The sequence below is a fragment of the Pleurodeles waltl genome, chromosome 2_2 (assembly GCF_031143425.1).
Source record: "Pleurodeles waltl isolate 20211129_DDA chromosome 2_2, aPleWal1.hap1.20221129, whole genome shotgun sequence".
Taxonomy (NCBI): Eukaryota; Metazoa; Chordata; class Amphibia; order Caudata; family Salamandridae; genus Pleurodeles; species Pleurodeles waltl.
In genome coordinates this window covers 753650050-753670467 of record NC_090439.1, presented here as the reverse complement: position 1 = coordinate 753670467, position 20418 = coordinate 753650050, and the positions used below count along the sequence as shown (strand labels likewise).

The 20418-nt window shown below is 41.7% G+C and overlaps 1 protein-coding gene across 1 annotated transcript in view; it reads right to left on the bottom strand.

The window, feature by feature from the left end:
* Positions 1-994: 994 nt before the first annotated feature.
* Positions 995-20418, bottom strand: part of PI15 (peptidase inhibitor 15) — a 45927-nt gene continuing 26503 nt past the window's right edge. Inside the window, exons 4-6 of the mRNA XM_069220371.1 lie at positions 18956-19088; positions 18705-18820; positions 995-4219 (exon numbers count right to left, since the gene is read on the bottom strand). Of these exons, the coding sequence (XP_069076472.1) occupies positions 4084-4219; positions 18705-18820; positions 18956-19088 (385 nt within the window). The 3' untranslated portion in view covers positions 995-4083. The remainder of the gene's footprint in view (positions 4220-18704; positions 18821-18955; positions 19089-20418) is intronic.

The following is a 20418-nucleotide window of genomic DNA, read 5'->3' as shown; positions in this document are numbered from 1 at the left end:
AGGAACAGACAGTATTGGCAAATGACAATACTTTAGGAAGGTTAGGGAGAAGTAAAGGGACCTATGACAAGTATTTCAGGGAGACAAAAATTGAATTTTCTATACTTCAAATTACTACATAGTTGGTAATGGACTCCCTTTACGTTACCCCAAGCAGACCTACTTCCTTAATCTAACTGTTGGTGTTGTAAGAACTCCCAACGTGATCTGTTCTATGTTTATGGCACTCTCCGACTTTGACGAATTATTGGCCTGCAAAATGGGGGCAAGTTACGATTTTCTTATCTTTTCCAGTGCAATCATCAGCACACCTTCGCCTTTTCTACAACGTAAGGGACTTGACAGATCTCATGAATCCATAGATAGCTAGTCTCCACACTCGTAGCAGCAAAATTATGTGTCCTACGCCACTGGAGACAAAAGACAACACGTTCACTTGTAGAATGGCTTGTGAACAAATTCACTATAATGGGGCCATTTCCTTTCCCACTTCTAACCGCTCAGATGAGCGCACTATAAATCCATAAGTATCATCCTCAGACCCACGAAACAGTGTTGTGAGGCTGAAGAGAGAAGCAAAAGTCGCATTACAGATGCAATAGACCCAGACAGATCCCTAACACAACTAACAGGACTCCAAATAGCAACAAAATAATAACATACACAGAGATACCCTTGCTCCAGCGTCACCATCCATCCTACCCCCCTCTTCTGTTATAATGGGGATTACTTTAACACTGTATTTAGGAATAAAACACACAGAATTGCGATATTGACTCCCCAAAAAATGACTATGTCCCACACTCCTTTTGCAATTGTTCGTGCTTGTTGATGTGGGTCCCCGCTCTTAATGTCATACAGCAGCAACTACCTTACACTCTTTAAAATGTATTGCATTCTTGATAGTGTGTATACGTTAAAAGCAAAAGAAAGAAAATATTTATGAAAAAACGGAACAGCCTTCGAATAAATAACACACATTTGAGAACACAGCTACTACAAAAAGTTCAAAATAAATTTATTACAAAAATGTTAACTCATACTATTTTATTTAAAAAAAAGTGCTTGTGGAACATCCTTAAAGCAGAATTTCTCCATACTTTTCCTACAATTAAAAGGATTACAAGAGCAAGGTAAGCATATTATCAATTCAGAGAAACTGTGGTTTTATTTAAATAACAACACAATATGTGGCATAGGTGACTTGCTCTGTGCCTCCGTGATCATGCCATATGACTGGTATTAACCATGACTAACAACTTAATTCCTATGTTTGGCTGTCAAGCACATCATGTGAGACACTTTAAACCTTTCTTCACTTTAAGCAGAATGCACCAAAGATATATAAGCGTTTGCTTATAATACTAACACACCAAAACTACACATACCAGAAGACAACATTGGCTTGGATAAAGCAAACACGGAAATAGATTGAGGGTGTCCTATATGACATGGACCCATTTAGAAGCCAATCTTATTGTTTTAAGATTGAAAGTATGAAATACAACAATCTCTCGAGGTTTCGTTAAAAAAATACCAAACGTGTACCTGGTTTAGAACATAACTGGTCGAGAGACCTGTGGAAGGCGTGGGGCATCCAGATGTACTGCCTGCTTAAGAGACTGCCAGCGCAAATACAGAAGACTTGGGGTCAATTCACAAAAAAACTGTACTTGTGCCTTTCTCCGGCTTTTTAAATCGGTTGGGTAAGCATTTCTTACTTATCTAAATTCCTGAATAAGTCACAGCCTTTTCAGGAGCTAGGCCCATCTTACTGGAAATAACTTTGTGAAGGGTACCCACCTTGTTTAAACGTTTTTTCCTGCAGGACAGCATGTCCTTGTTCGTTCCACTCACTTTCACTAAAGATGTGGTCCTTTGTAGGTAGTGGCTTATTAGAATGGTTTGTTCTGGACCTATACTACATTTTTATGATCTTGTACATCCAATAAATTCCTTTACATGCATCATGATCGACAGGGCCAGCTTTAGGGAAGTGCGAGCGGGGCAGCCGCACCGGGTGCTGACCTCAGTAAGCAATTAGAATGTAAAGAAATCTCTTCTGATTAATGTTCTTGCTAGAGAGAGAGATCTAGCACTGCTTTGACTCGCCATCAAGTAGTGGTAGAGGGTGAATATGCCTGCTGCAAAGAACAGAATTATATTTTATGTGGATAGCTGAGTGGATTAGTAAAGCCAGCCTTCACAAGCGCTTTAAAACAAATGAATGCATGTAAAGGGGGGCTATGGAGAGATGAGTGGCACATTTGCTGGGTGGTAGTGAGATAATCCGAGAAGGTGGTCATGGGATGAGTGGGTGCCAAAAAAAGACTGCTACACAGGGTGCCACCAGCGCTAAAGCCGGCCCTGGTGATCGATCTTCGTACAAAAAATAAAAGCGTAACATTTTTACATAACATATTTTGACAAAGCGCAAGGACATGTTTGAAAGAAATACTTTCCAAAAATATAAATACACTTGCATTACACCTCGAAGAACATTATACAAAGCAAAGCAAACAAAGCACATTGATAGTTGAGAAAATAGAAATATGTGCAAAATCATCATACTATGAAAGTGTAGAAACTCTCAATGAGACTAGAAGGCTTCAGCGGATATTCGCAGTAATGGTCTGTGAAGTTAATTTTAACATCCATCCCCATCTGGTATGATTTCACCATATATTATTTAAAAAAACTATGCCATGTATTTAAGTAGTAGTGTAGCTAATAGTTAATATAAAATACTGTCTATGGGATTGGGTTATGTACACAATATTCTAAATTCCATAAATTGTATTTAGCTGTTGTTAGGTTGGGAAGAATGTTAGCATTTTGGCAGCTGGATTGCATTAATTGCCATCATAATGCTAACTTACACAGGTGTGCTGTAGGCACCTTACCTTAAGTGTGAGCTATTTTGTGTCATTTTATTTGCGACACCAGGTGCTGTTTTGAGCAGCAAATAATTTAGATTATTATTTCTATGTAGATAAAATATATGCATTGAATATTTTGTGGCACAAAACAACACACTAAAATAGGATAGAATTTGAATATGTAATGTGTTGCTAATTAGCACCATCTGATGACGTTATTTACTATTTATTTATGATTTTTATATACCGCTGCACGTCACTTTCATGTCTCTTTGTGGTTGTCGCAGCACGGGAGCACTTTACGTAACTGCGTGATATTGAGCATCTCATATATCTTTTATAAGGTTCAAATGTTATAAACTGTCATATATTTCTAACTGTAATGTTATCTTCTGGATTGTTTTTCCCTTCTCTATGGTCCAAGAACAGATGTAATTTACACACATTTCAGAACCTGATTACCGACGGTAGGTGAACATTTGTATCCACCATGCCCCTAAGACTGAAACACAATTGTCTGGGTGACAACCTCCATGCTGCACTGCCTTTAGCAAAAAAGTGAAAAGCAAGTGGCAAATCGTAGGTTAGAATGCAATGAGCAACAAAGGCTTACATAGCACCAAATATCCATAATTCCTGAAAGGGATAGTGTCTTTTGAGCCCAGCAAGTCTCTCCTAGTACAAGAGGTGGAAGGCTTCCACAGCTTTGTGGAGCTTGCTTTAGAGAGCAAGGCAGTAAACTCATTCATTTGCATCCTGGACCACTGCTTCCGCTCAGCTTTATATGACTTGGTCAGCAAAATACAGTACTTTCTCGCATAGCACAGTACTTCCGGTGGCACACAACGAGAAACATTGTTGACATAACGAGTCTTTGGGCGCAATTAAAGTACAATACATGACATGTAAATGGGTACATTCATGATTTTGAATGCACAATGGAAAGTGCTTTGTTCTTACATTTGAAGTCTACGAGAACTACTTTTTATTGTACAGCATGGCTTTAGGTGCACACAGTATTTGCAGCAAGTTAGAACCTCTTTAAAGTCCTAAGACAATCAAAACATGTTGACAAAGCACCGACGAGGAACTTCTTTGTGCTCCAGTCTGTAGTTTAATCCTGTTAAAAAAACAGAACTGATTAAAGTCATTTTCGCAAGGAGCCATTTAGCGACAGTGCTGAGTATGGTAACCTATTTAAAGGCTACTGAAACCAGTAAAGGTAGTTTGAGGTCACTCCTGGAAAACAGAGGTTGTCTGTACAAGACCCTCCATAGGTTGGCGGACAGGCTGAACAAGGCACTCCCACTTTGTAGGGTGCGTCCCCGATCCAATTTCCTCTGAAAAAAATAAAATGAAAGTATTCACACGGTGGGGCAATTAAACACTACATTTATGTATTTCTTTAAAAATAAACGTAGGTTTAGCAACAATTCACCAAGTTCTCCCATTATCACCGATCAATGTGGTTCATGAACTTGCAGTTTGAATAAATAAACAGATTTAAATACTGTACAGAAATAAAGGAAATGCAAAACACAAAGAACACAAAGTGTTCCCAACTCAACTACTTATTTCCTGAGTTTACAAGAGAATACATAAGGTGGCTGACATTGATAATCCGAATAATTTATATAGCAAAGTAATGCGAATGTTTTCTTCTCGTGCTCATACGTTCATGTCGTACTTGCTGCTGGAATAATTCAGCAGCTGGCATAGGCTACATAATCTTGAAGCAAGCAGAATGATGTAAGTGCATTTTGATTTCATTTTATGTATGTAACTGGAAAAAGCAAAATGTTAATTGGGGCTCCTTCCCAATGGCAAAGGATCATTGCCCCCCTAGCTAACAGCCAGGAGCTGTAAAATAAAACAATCTTGCTGTCTCAGCCAGCAGCATGTGCAGGGAAGGGCAGGGCGGGGCTGGGCCACGTGAGGAGGAAAGGAGAGGGAGATGAGGAGAAAGTGCAACTAAGTCCGCATGTGTGTTTGGCTGGCCATTTCTCCAAACCTGCTGTGTTGCACAGCTGGGCTGGAGAAACTGTACAGACCCCAAGGTTGTGTCTGAGTGGCAGTCCAAGCCACTGAGACCAATCCTGATGCTTCTTTCATGCTAGGTTTAGCAGGAAAGCAGCGCCAGGATTGCAGACTGTGCAGGTGCCCCATTGAAGGCTGGGACACCAGAAGAGAAGGGAAGCACAAGGCCGCCGGCGGCATCCATGAAGGTAAGTTTTGTTTTAATATTATTTAATTTTTTTCCCCTGTTCCCCGCTTCTAGACACAGAAGATGGGTAGCGTCTCATCCCCCATGCAAAAAAGATCAACATGAGTAAACCTAAGATTAGCTGTGCATATTTGAATTTAAAACTGGAGTGCCCTATTTCCAATGTATTCCTTGCTTGCAAATGTAAAACAGCATGCAAAGATACATTTGCTTTTTTTGCTTTGTACCATCGAAGATGAGATTACGAAGTATCAAAATATCTGAAGAGAAAACATGAAGAGAATGCCGAAGAACAACCTTTGATTTTTTTAGTCTACTTACCCTGTCAGAGGGACCACACAAACAATTTAAGTTCTAGCTAGATCCATTATACACAGGAAGAACAAGGCATTTTCCCATCTGACTGTAAACGTGGAATACTATTTACAGCAATTCAATCTGGATAATTTGTTTAGAATCCTTTCATAGCTCGGGTACATGTGTTTCCCCACAGACCTGGAAGGAAGGCATTTCTGTCTACTATAGGAGCTAGAGAACATTTTCGAGGGGCAGGAGCAAGCCAAGGTGCAATTAATAAGCAATAATCAAATCCTGCTTTCATCATCAGATCCTACCTGTATTTGTAAAGAGTGTCACTATGGCATAGGCCCTTTGAGTGAGAAGCAGAGATCTGTCTGCAAGAGCAGTCAACAACTGTGGCTTGTCACAAATACCAAATGAGAATGCTATCTACAGGGTTTTAGATAGTCAGGGGAGATGTCTTCAAACATGGGGTAGGTCAAGCTGAGTGCTAATGAGCCAAGAAGTTCTTTTGGGAAGGAAGCAGTGGTGGCAATGCAATCCTTTACACAATAGAACTCTCCAAAGAGCCTGCAGTGATGTGGATGGACCGGACAAGCACAGTGTGGTCCCAAATAGTAGACCCATGGTAGCCTTTTTGAGTTCCACTGTGATCCAGAAAACCAGCAATGTAATTAGATTGATCAGGAAGTCCTGCTTTTGCCAATTTATTTATATTTCTCTGCATCCTTATGTGAGGAGGTGATCTGTAGGCTTGCCACTTACAAGTTTCCCACAAGGGCAAATAGATTTTCCTGTGAGGTTCCCATGCCTTTCCTCTTGCATAAGGCTTGTACTACTGGAAAAAGAGCATGAGGTCTGTGAGAATTTGGGGTATTGGTTGAGTGGGGTGGGAGCCATTTTTAAGCAACAGCCACAATCGTTGTCAGGCTGAACCACAAAATTCACTAAATTAATCAATGTTTAGCATTTTGATAGCGTGGACAAAAGCAGTCAGACCTAACTTAGAAGCAATGTGTAAAGTATTTATGCCGCACTTAATCAGTACTAGAATGAAAACACAGCACAAGAAAAATCCACACCAATTTAGAAAAATAGAGTACAATTTAACAAATTATTTGACTCCAAAACAGCATAATCCATTCAGTAAAACCAGAGTTATGAATTTTAAAATTTTAAAGTTAAAAATTGCACCCAAAAGGTAAACACACCAACCATGGCCATCTAGTTGCGTGAGGCTGGGGCAAGGTCAAAGTTATGATAGACTGCGATGGAGCACACTTTTTATACATGAGGTGGATTGGGCCTGGTCTCCTCTTGGAGCAAAATGTCTGAGAAGGTAACTTTAACAGGGAAAGGTAGCCAGCAGTGTCTGATGAGAAGGTGTTGTTGTTCGGGTGTAGCTGTACAAAGATGTGGTAAATAGTTCTATGTTTGGACTAAGTCTTTTTTTGGAAGTTGAAAATCTACAGTCGGGTGAAGCAGCAGGCTGTAGCTGACGAGGGCTACAAGGCCAGATACCCATTCTGCAAGGAGTTGCTAAACAGGATTTGCTGTTGCGGAGAACACAGTGGGAGCTACTGCGAAGTCATGCCAACTGGCGATGCATCTAGGGTGGATTTGTGAACAGGTAGGTCCCGGTCTCCTCGCAATTCTCAGAGCACTTTTTGGCTGAAAATGTTCCAAGTCACAAGTTTTGAATTTGGACTATCTGGCCACCTTTATCACCACTTCCAAGGGACCAGGAATGGAGGGACACCACATGGAGGGTCAGGACACTGTCAGGCTGGGTCAAGGTGCGTGTTGAAGATGGTTGGAGCTTATCGGTCACTGAGGCACTGACCAGGAGGCCAGCCTATGAGCCCTTTAAATCACTCCTGTGTTCAAGCAGAAAAGCTGGTCTCAAGCAGCATGGCAGTCCCCTAAGGGCACAAGGCAGGCTTCCACAGCATGGCAGTCCTCCTGGTGCAGCATAGTAGTCCTCTGAAGTACACAACAGGCTACAGGCAGCAGAGCAGTCCATTGATGAGTCCCCCACAGGTCCAGAAGTGAACTGGGTAGAGTGGATCTTAATTTTATATCTGGAGCCCTCATATCTACTGACTGACTGAGCAATTGGGAATTAGGGGGATGGACTGGGAGACCCTAATAAAAGGTCATGATAAGGGCTAAGATTTCAGATGCAGAAGAATAGGAGTGAGACATTGATGGCATCAGGAGACGCTGTTCGAGATTCTGTTATTGGGCTCATACTCTGAGGGCCTGATGTATTGCTGATCCACTGATGACCTGGAGACGAGGACTGATTTTGTTGCTGATCCATTCTGTGGATAGGTAGCTATGAAAATGTTTAACATGTGCCTTTTCTTCTAGGTACCAACTGCGCTTTCACTTAGAAAGATGTTTTTCAAATTCATGTTTTTCCTAATTTGTTTTGCATCAAACCCCACATGCTAATGCTAATCTTTGTTAGGTAGACTTCCTAGGGGTGACGTTGACAGTGACAACTGACTGACGAACTAATTGCTGAACTTTGCTATTGATGCTGGAAATCCTTTATTGGCTTATGTAAGAGTATTCAAGCATATGCTTCTTCAAGTTCTGATTTGATTATGTTATTGACGTTACATTAATGAACTAATAATCGAGCTGATTGAATAAAGTTTGATCTAATAGATGATTTAGTTTTGTAATCAATAGGGAAATACATTTTTTAACACTTTAATGAGTGGTGGTTGTTCATGAATAGATGGTTTTAGATGTTGTCAATTAAATATTGATGGTTGGTCTTGTTGATTTCTGATTTTAGTAGTCACTACATGACTTGGATATTCCATGCGATCCAAAAGGTTAATCGACCTATACGCATTCCCTTGTAAGTTTACTTACTAAGGACCAGGCGCTCTAGCACATATAACGGGTGTTCGTGTTGGACCAATCAGGGCATGTATTCCCACATGTCTGGTTTCAACATAGTTCTGATTGTGATGTTCAAGACTACTGATATTCACGGCAACGTATCCTCACAAACATTTTAACACGTGTTAACATTTGCACATATCAACTTAGTGCATGTGCAGTGCCTTCACTGTCTGTTCATGAACGAATGTTTGGGGACTGTAAACATTTGCAGGCACCAACAGCACTTGTTGGTGAACAAAATTGTTGAACAAAGGTCCTCAAACCAGCAATGTTACTAAATGGACCGAAGTACTACTTGTATACAAAATGTATTGGCAATTCCACCATAAGTGGAAAAATCACTGATTTTGCATCTGGTTAATAATTTTTTTAACATTTGAACAATTCTTCTGAAAGGATGATTTCTACAGACTAGTTCCCCTACCTTGATTTAGGTTCAAAATGGTAAACGGTGGGCAAATTTAGCAAATGCTCAGTAATTGGATTTCCTATGGAGAGAGTTGTCAAACTTAACTACTAAAATGTGACCAAGCCTCTTTAAAATGTGTATTAATGTAGTTGAGCTATGGTGATTTATGAAATTAAGAGTTATAAAATGCAGTTATGTTATAAACAATGGAGGTTAGAACTCTAGTGAGTTTGAATTAATGTGTTTGGTTTAAAATGCTTAAACTGTTCAAACAGCAAAATTATCCAATCCAGTCCTATTGTACTAAATCATGTACCTCAGATTCTATAGTAACTTGGTTAAGTACTTTATTTGAATTTGGAAGAATCTAACAAACAAAACAGTTTCTAATTTTCAGAATCTAAGTGTGCCAGAAATAGTGCTGCTCACATGATGGGATTCTAGGTCCCTGGCTCTAATAAGGTTTTTTTAAGTCTGGCATTAGCCAAGGTCTTTTGATTTGATTTTAAAAACATGTATGTACGATATACTTATTTAAAGTGGCTTTCACTTGGATGGGTCATTTGTGAGTTGTGTCTGCCCACTACAGCATACAGCATGTGAAGGAAAAAGCCAACTTTACAACTGAATAACGTCACTTTGGGTGACTGCATTTTGCTCTTTCACAGGGAGCATGTATGCACACAAGCTAGGTCTCATCTGGGCCAATGTTTGTGTTTAAATGCGTTACTTTGATGTTGCTTTTGGGTATAGAGTCTGTTGTGCCAGAAGGACACTTTATACCAGATGTGAGCACAGACCAAATTCCATGCTTTATCAGTTCCGGTCTCCTGTCAATGCTGTTGTGAATTTCGTATGGGAAAGTCCTTTGTTTGTCTGGCTTTCTAAGATAAACAAAGGACATTACAAAAGGAACTTCACAGCATAACAGATTGTGTTTAATTGAAACTGATCTTTACTAAGTTATCGAAAGCTACAATATTGTACACGTAAATTCTTAAGTGGAAGATTCCTTGGAATATGTTAATCTGGACTCAAGTTCCTTAATGAACTTTGTACAGGAAGGAAACCAGCCTTTATTGTGTTTAATTTGCAGCACTTGTAACACTTTTATTATTTCTTGTTTCCTTTCTTCCTTCTTTTATTCTTCCTGCTTTCTTTATTACCTTCATTTATGCTTTCTTTCTTTCCTTCCTGTTCCCTTCTTTGTTTCTTTTTTCTTTCGGACCTTTTTTTCTTTCTTTTATTTTTTTATTCTTTCTTTCTTTCCTTTCTTTTTTCTTTCATTTTTTCATTCCTTTTTCTTTCAATCATTCTTTCCTTCATTCTTGTGTTCCCTTTGTCTTTCATTATTTCTTGGTTCCATTTTTCTTTCCTTCTTTCCTCCCTTCTTGATTTCACTATCTCTTGCCTGCTTTCTTTCCCTCCTAGTGCTTTTCTTGCTTTCATTTCTATTCCTTCTTTCTTACTTTTGTTCCTTTTTTCATGCTTCCATTCATTCTTTCTTGCCTTAATTCCTTCTTTTTTGCTTTCATTCTTTCTTTCTTGCTTTCCTTCTTTACCCTCTTCATTTCTTTAATTCCCTCTCATGTGCTTTCTTTCTGTTTCTATCTATGTTTCTTTCTCTCTTTGTTTGTTTGTTTGTTTGTTTGTTTCTTCTGTTTTCTTTTGTCTTTTTTCTTCCTTTCTTTCTTCCATTCTTTCTTTCCTCCTTTTGTGCCTTCTTTATGTCTTCCCTTCTTTCTTCCCTTCCTTCTTTCTTGCCTTCTTTCTTTCCCTGTTGCCTTATACTTTCCTTCTTTTTTCTTTCCTCTTCCTTCCTTCCCTCTTTCTTTCTTTCTTTCTTTCTTTCTTTCTTTCTTTCTTTCTTTCTTTCTTTCTTTCTTTCCTTCCTTCTTTCTCAAGGCAAGAGGCTGACAGCCAATGGAATAAAGATTGGGTTTCTTAGTCCTTATTTCCTTATATATTACAATTCCTTTTGATTTTAATAAAGTTATGAGTATGACATAGTTACTTATAGAGATTTTCAGCCACACTTCATTTATTTGACAGTGTTTGTGTCATTCACATTTTCCTCCAACCCACTTAGGATGCAGCAAGGGGCAACACGTCACCGTATGTCAGCCACTGGCTGACTTCACTGTGCATTATGGCATGCTGCCCTTTCACAAAATGAGTTTCTTCAGCGCCAGAAAGCACTATGATAAAGTGTGCTTTTTTAATACCAAAACACATTTTTGCCTTTGGTCAATTTTTTTTAGATTGCCAAATGTCTGATAGCTTCAGAAACAATAAAGTTTTGCAAAAGCCATGACAAAACAAAACAAGAATTGCCAAAAGGCTGGCGGATTTGGTTTACCAATGCTTTTTAAATGATAGATTCCCACAAGAGAGGGATAGATCCTGAAGGGGACTGTAGGCTTGTTTGTGATTTCCTGCAAGGGATAGTAGTCATTTGAAGGGTAGTGCATAATTTCCCTTCCGACCCCAGTCATTGATATAACGTCATATTAGGGCACTTAAAGTGGATATAATGGTCTGTCACTTCTCCATGGAAGGGGAGGAATTTGAGATTAAGGCCCTCATTCTGACCTTGGCGGGCGGCGGAGGCCGCCCGCCAAAGTCCCGCCTGTCAGGTTACCGTTCCGCGGTCGAAAGACCGCGGCGGTAATTCTGACTTTCCCGCTGGGCTGGCGGGCGGTCGCCTTCAGACCGCCAGCCAGCCCAGCGGGAAAGAGGCTTCCACGATGAAGCCGGCTCGGAATCGAGCCGGCGGAGTGGAAGCTGTGCGACGGGTGCAGTTGCACCCGTCGCGTATTTCACTGTCTGCGCAGCAGACAGTGAAATACATGTAGGGGCCCTCTTACGGGGGCCCCTGCAATGCCCATGCCAGTGGCATGGGCACTGCAGGGGCCCCCAGGGGCCCCGCGACCCCCCCTACCGCCATCCGGATCTCGGCGGTCCGACCGCCGGGATCTGGATGGCGGTAGGGGGGGTCGGAATCCCCGCGGCGGTGCAGCAAGCTGCGCCGCCGCGGAGGATTCAATGGGGCGGCGGTACACTGGCGGGACCCCGCCAGTGGTGCCGGTCCGACCGCGGCTTTACCGCCGCGGTCGGAATCCCCATTGGAGCACCGCCGGCCTGTCGGCGGTGCTCCCGCGGTCCTCCGCCCTGGCGGTCAAAGACCGCCAGGGTCAGAATGACCACCTAAATGTCATGCTGTAGTGAAGCAGCCTGCCTTCAATGAGAAGGCATTTAAAAAAGTAAATTAGAACTACATGTGGGATCTTATCTCTTCTAGTGGACATTAACCCCTAGGATGCCCTGGACGTAATGGTTACGTCCTGGGAAGCACCGCTCGGGTGCCCAGGACGTAACCGTTAAGTCCAAGTAGGGGCCCTCAGGGGAAGCGCTAGTGCTCCCCTGGGCAGGGATGGAAGGGTAATCACTTCTCCTTCAACCCCCACCACTCCTGACCCCCTTGTGTCATCTGATGATGTCAGCGCGCAATTGCACACTGACCTTCTCAGAGGCCTACTCCTCCAGCGCAGATTGGAGGAGAAATGCAAAAGCATTTCTCCTCTGATCATGTGGAGGGGGTGAGAGAGGCATGAAAGGAGAGGAAAGGCTTTTCTTCTCCTTCCATGTCTCTCTCAGCATTTCTGCTGCCCGATTGTGAAGAGATCGGGCAGCAGAAATGCCACTAGACACCAGGGAATTTAAAAATATATATATTTACACATAAAGAGAGCAGACTCCTGAACAAGGGCCGCTCCCTAGTGGGGAAAAATATTTTTAGGCCTTTACTGCCCCCCTTGGGGGCAGATCGGTCTATTTTAATTAGGCCAATCTGCCACGGGGGGCAGAAACATCTAGGCACCATGGATTTATTTTTTTTTGTTTTATTTTTTGTATATGTGTGGAGCAACGGGTCGCTCCCCTGGGGCAAAATTATCTTTAGGCTGTTTCTGCCCCCAAGGGGGGCAGATCGGCCTATTCCTATTAGGCCAATCTGCCCCCAAGGGGGGGGCAGAAACCGCTAGACACCAGGGATTTTTATTTTGTTGCGTCAATTTCACTCGAGGGGAGTGACCCCTTAGGCAAGGATCGTTCCCCTGCGGGGCAAATTTATTTTAGGCCATTTCTGCCCCCCTTGAGGGCAGATCAGCCATTTTTATTCACTAGGCACCAGGGATTTTTTTTTTTGCCAATTTCACGCAAGGGGAGCGACCCCTTAGGCAAGGGGTTGCTCCCTTGGGGGGGGGGGGGTTTATTTTAGGCCATTTCTGCTCCCCTTGACCACTTAGGCATCAGGGATTGGTGTGTGTATGTGTGTATTTTGTTTGGGGGGGGCAGCCCCTTGGGCAAGGGTCCCTCCCCATGGGGGCACATTACTGTTGGCCATATCTGCCCCCTTTGGGGGCAGATCAGCCCATTTTTGGAAGGCCCATCTGCCCCCACATTGGGCAGAAATCCCACTAGAGACCAGGGAAGATTTTTCAAAATAAGAGGGTGTGTTTATGGTCATATGGCCATACCCTCATCCCAAAGAAAAAGGGCCAAAGTTGTTCTGCCCACCAGTGGGCTCATGGGGCAATTACCTCCTATCCATACCCCAGGGGGAGCAGAAAGTCTACTAGATGCCAGGGAACTAAAAAAATAAATTGTGTGGAGGTGGCTACCAACCAGTATGGGCCTGGTTATGCCCCTACCCCAACTGAAGGGGGGAACAGTCTTTCAGCTCTCTCCCATGGGCACACTAAAACATCTTATCCCATGGCAAGCAAGAGGACATTTGATTATTTTGGGTTTTAGTTTTACATTTGGGCCATGAGAACCTGGCTAACTCTCAAAATCGACCTACTTGGAAAGGTGAGGGATGCACTTTTAGGACTTTGGGACCCCTCCATGTAGGAAAATCCACAAGCCCTAAACACATCTGCAAACAAACATGTGAGTGAGTCGAGGGTGGGGTGCTTCACATGCACCCCGCACCATTTTCTTACCCACAGTGCCCTGCAAACCTCCAACTTTGCTGGAAATCACCCATTTTTCCCACATTTTTGTGATGGAACCTGCAGGAATCCACAAAATTCACCCAGCTTTGTCGCATCTATACCGATAAAAATTCTGCCTCACTTGTCAGCCTAAAAATGTTTTTTTTCAAACTGCCCTTTTGGACCCGCTTTGGTTCCCCTCAATTTCAACATGTTTTGCCTCTTCCCTGTCACAAGCACTTGGCCCACCTACACAAGTGAGGTATCATTTTTACCCGGATACTGAGGGGAACGTTGGGTGGTAGGAAATTTGTCCTGGTGCGGTGATCCCACGCAGAAATGTGGGAAAAATGTGATTTTTTAGCTAAATTTGAGATTTGCTGAGGATTCTGGGTAAGAAAACATTAGGGGATCCACACAAGTCACACCTCCCTGGCTTCCCTTGGGTGCCTAGTTTTCACAAATGTTTGGGTTTGGTAGGTTTCCCTATATGGCTGCAGAGCCTAGGACCAGAAACGCAGGTCCCCCCAAGCAAAAACAGGCAGTTTAGTATTAGATCATTTTAATGTGTCCACATAGTGTTTTGGGGCATTTGCTTTCGCGGGCACTAGGCCTACCCACACAAGTGCGGTACCATTTATATCGGGAGACTTAGGGGAACGCTGGGTGGAAGGAAATTTGTGGCTCCTCTCAGATTCCATAACTTTCTGTCACCGAAATGTGAGAAAAAAGTGTTTTTTTGGCCACATTTTGAGGTTTGCAAAGGATTCTGGGTAACAGAACCTGGTGAGAGCCCCACAATTCACCCCATCTTGGATTCCCCTAAGTGTTTAGCTTTCAGAAATGTGCAGGTTTGGTAAATTTCCCTAGGTGGTGGCTGAACTAGAGGCCAAAATCCACAGCTAAGAACTTTGCAAAAAACAGCTCTGTTTTCTTTGGGAAAATGTGACGTGTCCATGTTGTGTTTTGGGGCATTACCTGTCACAGGCGCTAGGCCTACCCACACATATGAGATACCATTTTTATCAGGAGACTTGGGGGAATGCTGGGTGGAAGGAAATGTGTGGCTCCTCTCAGATTTCAGAACGTTCTGTCATTGAAATGTGAGAAAAAAGTGTTTTTTGGCAATATTTTGAGGTTTTTTTAAAGGATTCTGGGTAACAGAACCTGGTGAGAGCCCCACAAGCCACCACATTTTGGATTCCCCTATGTGTCTAGTTTTAAAAAATGCACAGGTTTGGGAAACTTTCCTAGGTGCCGGCTGAGCTAGAGGCCAAAATCCACAGCTAGGCACTTTCCAAAAAACACATCCGTTTTCGTTGGGAACATGTGATGTGTCCATGTTGCATTTCCTTTCGTGGGCCTTAGGCCTACCCACGCAAGTGAGGTACCATTTTTATCAGGAGACTTGGGGGGACATAGAATAGCAGAATAAGTGTTATTGCCCCTAGTGCTTCTCAACATTTTTTCCTTCCAAACGTAAGACAGTGTGTAAAAAGGACATCTATTTGAGAAATGCCCTGTAATTCACATGCTAGTATGGAGACCCCAGAATTCAGAGATGTGCAAATAACCACTCCTTGTCAACACCTTATCTTGTGCCCATTTTGTGAATACAAAGATTTTTTTGAAACCTATTTTTCACTCTTTATATTTCACCAAATGAATTGCTGTATACCCGGTATAGAATGAAAACCTATTGCAAGGTGCAGCTCATTTATTGGCTCTGGGTACCTAGGGTTTTTGATGAACTTACAAGGCCTATATATCCCCACAACCAGAAGAGTCTAGCAGATGTAACAGTATATTGCTTTAAAAAATCTACAGAAAAGGTTACAGAGAAAACGTGGAGAAAAAGTGCTGTTTTTTTACCTCAATTCTGATATTATTTTATTTCAGCTGTTATTTTCTGTAGGAAAACCTTGTTGGATCTACACAAATGACCCTTTTCCGAATTCAGAATTTTGTCTACTTTTTAGAAATGTTTAGCTTTCTGGGATCCAGCATTGATTTCACACCCATCTCTGTCACTAACTGGAAGGAGGCTTAAAGCTGGGTGTGTCCCGGTAAAATGCCAAACTTGTGTTGAAAAATGTGGTTTTTTGATTCAAGTCTACCTGTTTCTGAAAGCTGGGGAGCTGGTGACTTTAGCACCGCAAACACTTTGTTGATGCCAGTTTCAGGGAAAAAACCACAAGCCCTCTTCTGCAGCCCTTTTTTCCCATTTTGTTTTTAATAAACAAACTTTTTGCTGTATTTTGTCTAATTTATTGGTTTCCTTCAGGGGAACCCACAAACTCTCTGTACCTCTAGAATCCCTAGAATGTTGGTAAAAAAGGACGCAAATTTGGCATGAGTAGCTTATGTGGACAATAAGTTATGAGGACCTAAGTGCGAACTGCTACAAAATAGCCAAAAAAAGGCCTGCCACCTGAGGGAGGAAAAGGCATGGCAGCGAAGGGGTTAAAAAAGGAAATGAAGAGAGGCCCAAGGCCCTAGTCTGCCACATTTCTGTTTAGGAAAAGTTCAATAATCCATGTGTATCCTGAGTCACATAAATATTCAGGTAAAATGGTTTGTGCAGGTCTATTCATATTCCATATATGGACTTCCAAAGCATCTCACATGGGCAAATAACATGTATATCTTCAGATGTCTTATGAAGTGTCTGTATATGCAGCGTCTATAAGAACACAAGTGAAAACATTCCTTAATTGTATACATCCCATCTGCCCTCTCTAAATGTGAAGTTGTTTACTAAATTCCTAACAAACACACTGAACAAGGTTATCAAGCTTCCTTGGTTGGTGTTGCTGTTTTAATGACCGTCATTTATAAACAAGCTCTAGGCACAATATATATAGATGACATGTGCTAATGAAAAGGATATGGTGACAGAAGCGTCTACCACAAGCAAACTCTGGTTGATGGTTCACCTGCTGCTCTGTTTTTGTCTGCAGGTGGGCCCATAAAATTTGAGGAGTCCATGTGGTTAATGATGCACTGAGGAACAAATAAAGGCACTGAAGTCTCTGTTCCAATATTGTGAGGACCCTTTTGGTACCTGTTTTGGGCAGCCCTGTTTTAGCTTAGTTTTACAGTTTGTGTCCTATTCACATTTTATATACGTTTTTATTTATGTTAGCAAGACTGCTTTTTAGTGATGGCTTTTAAGCATTTTACCAGCTTTATTCTTGGAAAGCAAGGAACATGCTGATCATTTAAACTGATCCTTTGCGCTACATATTATTAATATTCTTTGTCCGAGGCTGTTAAACGCAGTACACAATAAGTTAACTTGTGTTGCCAGTCCACAAGCCGGCTTCTATCTCCAAGACACATCATTAGATCAGAAATCTGATCACAAAGTGGCATAGGTTATTATATAAACCGACCGAAGGAGGGTAAAGGGCATTCCGGTCATGACCATCCTGGGATGCAGGCTTGAGAGGATTGCCGTCTGCATGACAGGCCAATTCTTCAAACTCCATTCAGGTTTTGGGCTGTGGCCAATACCTCAGATCGGGCCAGGCACAGGGTTACAGCCACTATGCTCTCAGTCGTAGACATGGGGTTAAGTAGGAATCTCTAGAACCTCTAGAACATCTATATTCACATACATTATGGTGGGGTTATTCATGCTCTTAACCCTGATTGTAATGTTGATTACCTTGCTTTGTTTAATTTGCCTAATTGTCGCAGCACATGCTTTTTATACTACATTGTGATTATTTCAATAAAATGATTGAAAACTTATCTTGCATCTTATGTCTCACCTTGGCATGCGTAACTGAGCGAACAGAGTATGATCATTTTCCACAACTTACTTTGGGAGTTGGAGTGTCATGTTCAGGTTGCCATAATCACCACTTACTCTTATGGTTTTGAAGGTTTGGATGAGGTACTGTGAGCTAGCCAGGAATTAGCTACTAACAGTGTAGGTTGCACTCAGTCTCGCACACTTGGCATTGTTGCCATTCTAAACATGCAGTCCTATTACCAAAGTATGCACCACATACCACCAATATTAGTGTCTGTACAGGAACACTCGCCATGATGGATTCCGGTAAGGTACCAGAGAACCTCTGTGAAGGCATGCAATCTCCCTGTAGGATCCCCATTACTCTCCATGCCCCAGCCAAAAGTGTGTCTGATGCAGGGTCACTATATTTGAGTTACGTTCTGTGTTACGTAGATTCCGTCCATCTCCACAGGATCATTTGCTTATTTTAACATTTCAGCAATTTGGAACATTTACAAAGGCACAGGGATTTCCTTAGTTACAAGGGATAATCTCCAAATGTAAAACTCCCTCTTTGAAAGGTGCACTCATTGAATCAGTCTGTACATAGTTGATACTAGAAATATGGCATTGTACCCCCTTCTGTGATCTCATCCATGCTTCAGCCCAGATGATTGTTTGCATATAGGCCACAACTTTGGCGACCTGACCAATAATCACTCATTACTTTTCAGCAAATAAAAACTGGGGGCCCAATTCATAACCCTTTTTTAATGAGTTGTGGATTCTTAGCTGTGAGTTATGCCTAAACATACAGCCTAGATTGATTCACAAAGCATTATCTGTAAGTTATGTATTATTCATGGATTTCCAAGAGTAAGACATACAATTTTATGAAAATTTATGTTCTGTGATTCACACAGTTTTTCTCTATGAACATGCATTTCGTAATCGTGGAATCGCAAGTGAAGGTTACACCTAACCATAGAGTAAGGCACAAGGACTCAAAAAGAGCTTTGTAATCCAGGGCATGAAGTTCTATTTAAATCCTATAAATTGAGAGTGTAAAATCATGTACTTTCCTTGTTAGAAAGGTTTTGATAAGGAAGAAGTTACAGTTATTCTTAATCTATCTGTACGCAACAATAAAATAATCTTATCAAAAATCCATATATGTTGCTGATTTTAGAGCAGAGAACATACACAAAGTTGTGTTAATAAATATACTCACTTTGGTCCATAGTTGCAAACCAGATAAACTGCTCTTCGCCATACAGAGCCCCACACATTCATGTTCTCACATGTGTTGATAGCACAACCTATGCGATTCGATGTTGCCCACACCATCTGAAAGGGTCAACATTGTTATTCATTTTGCAAGAAGGCATACGACTAAAGCATGTACATGCAAACAATTAAAAAAAACAAAATTACAATTTGTTTGGTTCACAGCAAATGAGACAAGAAAATAAATACATATACCTGTGTGTAATGTGTGCACATGGGTCCAAAACATCTCAAGGGGCACCTGGGATTGCAGTCTTGAGGGTATGGAAATGCATAATCTTTGACCTCATCATACCATGGTTTTATCAGTTGGAGAATTGATCGATATCTATGAGAAAGCATATATGATTTTTTTTTTTTTAACAAGTGTCCAATAAGCTGTACCTTTAAGACAAAAAAAACCAAAAGCTTATCCACTAAACTAAAGATTATTATGTACAAATCTATTTGATAATGAATTTTGAGTCAACACTGCTTGACAACACACTTTTTCTTGCTGTTCAGAAACATATTGGGTGCACATATGGATTTGTCAAAACAGAATTGACCTAAATATGGAGCATCCTGTCCCACTGTCGGCAGAGGAGCAAATACACTGGATGGCCCAGGTACAGACCAAGACAATGGGGCAGGTTGAACAAAAAATATTGTGGCGCAGCCTAGCAAACCACATTGCGTCTCTGTGCTGTGTGCTAGTAAAGGGAAGGAATGTGTTTTTTTCACAATATGCAGCACATTCCTGCTTTTCCCTGCACTGACACACAATGTGCAGCCTAGCACCATGGTGCAAGGGTGCCTGCATTGAGACAGGATTGTTTTTTGTGAAGGAGGCAACACCTTCCTGCACAAAAGCGATCCTCTGAGGCATTTTCCTCTTTCTATTTGTGTTTCAGAATGCAGCATACAAGGAAAGAGGAAAAACAAGGAGAAATAAGGATATTTCTCCTATTTACACCTCACCTGTGAATGAGTAGCATTTTGACGCATTCCCTGGGCTACCAGTAATGGTAAATCCAGGAATTCACCAAAATCCATGGGTGGATGCATCGGAACAACCATGCTCCACCCATGGAACACCTCCCAGGGGCAGAGTAACGCAACACAGTGATTTACGCTGCGTTTTGTTTCTCTAGATTTATAAAGCCACTCAGGGCTATCCAAAGTAGCAATGAATGGGTTGATAAATCTTACTTAGTAGCTGCGGCGCCCTTGCACCCCATTGGGTGGAGCAAGGGTGACGCAATTGCAAGATAAATATGCCCCAGTGTGACTGGTTAAATTATAAATTTGCCCACAAAGTCGCTTAAAGTTAGGAAACTTTGCCCTTCCGAAAAATGTGGAAAGTTTTCCTTAGATGTAGTTTCACTTTGCCAACCCTTGTTTCCTGCAGACACATATCTTCTCAAATGGATGGAAGCTCAGGCTGCAGGGAACTAGGTTGTCAGCAGATTTTTTCCTGACATCACTCAGGCCTGTTTTTAAACCTCTGTGGCAGAGTGTAAATCAATAGTTGCCACTCTGCAACCCATTGAATCCCAAAACCCAAAGGATAATTTCCCTACTGACATACAGCCGCACCTTTCACTCATGCAAAATGCTGCAAAATTACATAGCTCTCAATACTTCACACACTTCTCCAAAACAGCAATTGAAGTGAG